General features: G+C 41.7%; 1 protein-coding gene across 2 annotated transcripts; it reads left to right on the top strand.

The window, feature by feature from the left end:
- The first annotated feature begins 1,060 nt into the window (after positions 1-1,060).
- gask1b (golgi associated kinase 1B) lies at positions 1,061-4,435 on the top strand. 2 transcript variants are annotated; one of them, XM_046849356.1, is made up of 5 exons: positions 1,061-1,113; positions 1,458-2,356; positions 2,961-3,166; positions 3,478-3,704; positions 3,965-4,434. In XM_046849356.1, exons 2-5 carry the CDS (start codon positions 1,543-1,545, stop codon positions 4,170-4,172), a joined length of 1,455 nt encoding a protein of 484 aa, XP_046705312.1. In that variant the 5' UTR covers positions 1,061-1,113; positions 1,458-1,542; the 3' UTR covers positions 4,173-4,434. The 2 variants fall into 2 exon arrangements, with proteins under 2 accessions (XP_046705312.1, XP_046705311.1); XM_046849355.1 differs by lacking the exon at positions 1,061-1,113 and having other exon boundaries at positions 1,124-2,356; positions 3,965-4,435.
- Positions 4,436-5,383: the final 948 nt, after the last annotated feature.

The following is a 5,383-nucleotide window of genomic DNA, read 5'->3' as shown; positions in this document are numbered from 1 at the left end:
TGAAGCTTCAGATGGAGTAGTAGGTGGAGTTGTGGGTAGATCTGTAAGTAAAGCTGCAGATGAAGCAGTAGATGGAGCTGCAGATGGAGCTGCGAGTGGAGCTGTGGGTAGTTCTGTAGGTAAAGCTGTAGGTGGTGCAGCAGGTGAAGCTGCAGGTGGAGTCTCAGGTTTCTCAATGTACATGGAAAGGTTTTACAGTTTTCTGAGCTGTGTGGTGGCTCTGCTGCTCCATAGCAGTAACTGCAGACTAGAGACACTGGAAACTTCTTCCATAAATGTTGTAGGATGTACAGGTTCCTGTGAATGTGTCGTTACCATAGAAACGATAACATATTGAAACTAGCGTTTGAGTCTGAGCTTCTTTTATAGAAAACTAATCACAACACATCTTAAGTGAGATGTGCAGTCTTCTTCCTACTAATTATGTGATCTGTGGTGAGTGTGATGATGATGACTAAGATGATGATGATAATGATGATGAAGAAGATGATGATGAAGATGATGATGATGATGATGATGAAGACGAAGATGATGACGATGATGATGACGAAGATGATGATGATGACGAAGATGACGATGATGATGATGATGATGAAGACGATGATGATGATGATGATGATGATGAAGACGAAGATGATGATGATGATGAAGATGATGATGATGATGATGATGATGAAGACGATGATGATGATGATGATGATGATGATGAAGGTCTTCTGGGTTCTTGTGGATTTCGCCTTCTTCAGAATCTGATTACATTCAGATTTGTTTACATTACATTAGATGTTTTCTGTTGATTGTGTGAATTTAGTTCTTTATTTAAAGTAAAACCTGGTGTTTGGTCTTCACACTGTGTCTCAGCACACAGAGGTCTACAGGTTTGCTTTTTACATGGTTATATCTGATTCTGGGGATGAGACCTCGTTATAAATCTTTCTTCAACAAGTCGCAGTTCTGCAGAAGGAATCTTTCTTCAAGAAACCGACTTATACCAGGAGGTGGCGCTGTAATATCTAAACTTCTGGGTTGTTCTCTTTGGTTTGAAGGGGTTGAGGCTCATTTCTCTGTCTGCTGTGAGTCAGACACGGGCTGCTGTTACTGCAGGAGTTTATGGTGGTGTTTATTCTTTTATTAGACTTTATGTCGGGTCAGAGTTTATTATTTTGTTTGCTTTAAGCACGCGCATGTGTTATTACAGGGTGGAAAAGGAATAGAGTTATGACTAATTGGACTTTTTTTGTAGATTGAGCTGAAATGGAAAAAGACTCAGAATTATTTCTCATTTTATATAAAAAGGGAGTTGGAGTAATATACTGGGCGGCCGCACGCGCGTCGTGCATTTAGCGCAATTTTCGGATTTTGTTGCGACATTAAATATTCATTCATGTTTTTTTCTAAAACTTGATCTTTTAAAAGCGAAACAAATTTCAGGCAATAAAGGTTTATTTCTTCTCCAGCTCTGGACTCCAGTTTCCCGCTTTCAGGCTGCAGACCACCGAAAATGAAACAAAACCCACGCGGAGATATCCTTCACACGTCCTGATGGAGAAACATCTGAGCCGTCCTGGTAGGAGCGCACACACAATCCTCCATCTGACCTGCTTGTCCTTTTGGAGGTTATTAAGAGCGTGCTGGAGATTCTCCAGATCCAGGACAGCTTTTCTCCTCACCTTCGCCTGCTTGATCTACCTTTTCTGCTTGGAGTTGTGGATCAGCCGTATAGACCATGACCAAAATCTAACCAAGGGCAGGAGATTGATTTTGGAAAGGATTCCAGTATCTCCTTCTCCAACTCACTCCAATGTGGTGTACATCACTCTCAAGTCCAAAAGACAGAAACCTGCCATCCTAAGAGCGACGCTGCACCCAAAAACTCGCAGGAAGAAGGTTAGGAACCTGAAGAACCTTAGCCGAGACACAGTGCACCATTATGGAGAAGAAACACTAATGCATGCTAAATCTAGAGAGGCATGGAGGCAGCTACTTTATTCGTTTAAACCTGGAAAGTTTAATGTTTTCGATAATGGTAATGATGATGATAGGAGCTCCATCCGGATCTACAGCCAAAAAGCTCCACCATGGTTCAGCCAAGCTGATATAGAAACCATGCGCTTCCTCTCCAAGTGCAAAATCGGTCGTGTCAAAATTCTTGAACCGGAGAATGCTCCTCCTGTTCTTCTGTTTAAGAGAACGAGGGGATTTAATCAAAGCTCAGACCTTGCAGGAGAGTGTGAAGGACAATGTGGAGTCATTAAGCGACCTGAGGATATGAGTGAAGTGTTCGCTTTTCACCTGGACCGAGTTTTAGGCCTCAATCGGAGTTTAGTGACCATCAGCAGAAGGTTCCAGGCTCTGGGTAAGTCTTAGTTTATCTCCTCACTCGTACTTCTAATGTACATGTGTGGAATCAGTAATGTTAAAAATTCCACATCAGGTTCTCTCCAGCGGTGAAGATGTTTTTTGATGAGTCGTCGCCTCCCAGATAAACCCCAAATTCACGAAAGCAACTTTTCACCCTTATTATTTTAATAATTAATAAGGAACTGTTTATACTTTTTATCCATTTATTGTTACATGTAATGTTTGATATAGTAGCTATAAAAAATTTACGAAAACATGAAAATTCTAAATAAAATAAATATGAATATATTAATTAGTAAATTTAAATACATAATGAATAAATAATAAGTGTAATAAAGCACTCTCAGTGCAGCACGTAGTCTCACGTGTAATTACAAACAGCACGTGGTGTCAATGATTCACCTTTAGAGGCTGTTCTCCTAAAACAGCGGAGAGGAAAAACTACTGGAATAGAGTGCTGAGAGCTCAGAGTTCTAGCAATCAACCGTTTGACCTCGACTGTACTGAACACCTCTGTGCACACACACACAATCATTTTAGATTATTGTGAGGATAAAATGAATTATACAGTGCATCCTCACTGCAGTGTGCTGTTTCAGATGGTCAGCTGTGTCCCGTGACTCTGTACGACCCGTCTGTTGTTCCGGTACCTGAGTCGAGGTCAGGTTCTCTGAGTTGGAGCTGGTACCAGGAGTCGTTACGGTACCTGTGCTGGCAGCGTGGAGTCCCGAAACCCAAGCAGAGCTGCAGCAGCCTCCATCATCAAGAGTGGAGCAAAGTGACACTGTTCGACTTCCTGCTGCAGGTTTCATGTGGGCGGAGCTAGCACATGAGGGGGTGGGGCTAAATATTATAATAATATTGGTATTACTGAGTTTTATTCACAACACACTTTTAAGGGTGCTGAATGAAACCTTAAATAGTTTTATGTTTAATATTTATATAAAAATATTACTTTATCGTATTAATAATTAAATTAATACAAACAGATTGTCAGGACTTATGAAAGACTCATGGGTTCATCTGTTGGTTAAAATGGTGATGATCTTTCAGTACTGGATTCTGTGTTGGTTGACATTCTTCCAGAAGCACATACGATTGTTTCTCGGGTTTCAGAATCACCAGCGGCTCGACAGGAACTGCTGCGGGTTCAGGCCACGACCACAGGACAGCTGTGTCCAGTTTGGCTATCACACACAGTGCAGTAACGTCGACAGTCTCCAGATTTCACACATCGTTCATCGCAAGAGCGCCCCGAGACGCATGGTCTACATCAACAACAACGCCTTCTTCGACCGGGACGAAGAAAACCTGGATTTTAGACTACTAGAGGGAATTAAAGAGTGAGTTATGAGCTAATCTGATACACAACAGCTTTAGCTTGTTAGGTTAGCGTTAGCCTGCTAACTCGCTATGACGGCTTTCACTCATTAGTTTAGTAATCAGCTTTGTGATTGGTGAGGGAGGAGTTTATGCAAATGTTACTGAAGCTTACTGTAAAGTTATTGAAGAATTTAATTTAGCAGTAATTCAGAGTTTGTACACTCTGTGTGTGTGTGTGTGTGTGTGTGTGTGTGTGTGTGTGTGTGTGTGTGTGTATCAGACTCCCTGATGTAGCAGTGAGTGTGTTGCGGTCTCAGCGTCTCAGACAAAACCTCCTGCAGTCTCTGTTCATGGATGAACAATTCTGGGAGAATCAGGGAGGACGGCGAGGCATCGACAAACTCATTGACGTGATCGAGAGACGAGCGAGAGTCTTACTGCGCTACATCAATGCTCACGGCATCGAGCTCACGGCCATGAAGCCTTAAACAACCACAGGGCACGCGTTTTATTTAAATTTATTCAATTATTTTTTATTCATGTTTATTAATAACAGCAGTGTACACTACACTGATGGTCGCATGTGATTAGAACATCATCATCATCATCATCATCATCATCAGTGTGTCTTTATGCTGAAAACACTTGATCATTGAGAGTGTTTTACTCCTCAGTTTTGCTCCAGAGCTTTGTGAGTTGGACTTTTAGAAGAACTGCTGCTTTACTTAACACGCGTGCATGTGTGTGTGAGCACACGTGTGTGTGTGTGTGTGTCTGTGAGTGAGTGTGTGTGAGCATGCGTGTGTGTGTGTGTGTGTGTGTGAGCATGCGTGTGTGTGTGTGTGTGTGTGAGCATGCGTGTGTGTGTGTGTGTGTGTGTGTGTGTGTGTGTGTGTGTGTGTGTGTGTGAGTGTGTGTGAGCATGCGTGTGTGTGTGTGTGTGTGTGTGTGTGTGTGTGTGTGTGTGTGTGAGCATGCGTGTGTGTGGTCTGTCAGCCATCCACACTAATTTATACACAGCTTTAATACAAACAGAGCGTCTGAAAGCTGCAGCATTGAAATAGATGCTATGCAAATATAACCTGCTGCTTTATGACATCAGCTGAAGGCATCCAGGACACGTGTGTGTGTGTGTGTGTGTGTGTGTGTGTGTGTGTGTGTGTGTGTGTGTGTGTGCTGCATGGAGGATTTGTGAAGGTCAAGAAACATCAGGAATATAACCACAAGCTGTATTTGTGTAATTGTAGACTGTGGTCATGCAGCTCCTGCTTTATTTCTTTAACATCATCAAACGAGACACTTTCTAAACGTATACAGTGTCTGAGTTTAGGAAGGTCTGACCACACACACACACACACACACACACACACACACACACACACACACACACCATTTGCACACTAACTCTCATAGCATGCTCAGGACCAAAACTGATTTCTCAGTGATCTCTGATTAAAAAATATTGCATAGACTGAACTGAACTGTAAATAAACATGGGAAAATGATCTGAGACTCAATTACTCTCTCAATCTCAGATATTCCACTCATGAAAGGTACAAGCTTTATATCACAAATTACCGGCCTATAATAATATTAATAATTAGTAGTAGTAATAAGAGGAAAAAGGAAAAAAAAGTCTTTAGGAACAGTTAGTAAGATTATTTTAAAAAGGATTATCTGAAACGTCTAATTAACACAT

The sequence above is a fragment of the Silurus meridionalis genome, chromosome 5, assembly GCF_014805685.1.
Source record: "Silurus meridionalis isolate SWU-2019-XX chromosome 5, ASM1480568v1, whole genome shotgun sequence".
NCBI classification, from domain to species: Eukaryota; Metazoa; Chordata; class Actinopteri; order Siluriformes; family Siluridae; genus Silurus; species Silurus meridionalis.
This window is presented reverse-complemented; position numbering and strand designations above follow the sequence as displayed.

Excerpts from the sequence above, each read along its gene's own strand:
- gask1b (XM_046849355.1), top strand. The coding sequence starts at position 1,543 with ATGGAGAAACATCTGAGCCGTCCTGGTAGGAGCGCACACACAATCCTC. Across the intron at positions 2,357-2,960 it reads CAGAAGGTTCCAGGCTCTGG|ATGGTCAGCTGTGTCCCGTG; the intron begins GTAAGTCTTAGT and ends GTGCTGTTTCAG. Across the intron at positions 3,167-3,477 it reads TGTTCGACTTCCTGCTGCAG|AATCACCAGCGGCTCGACAG; the intron begins GTTTCATGTGGG and ends CTCGGGTTTCAG.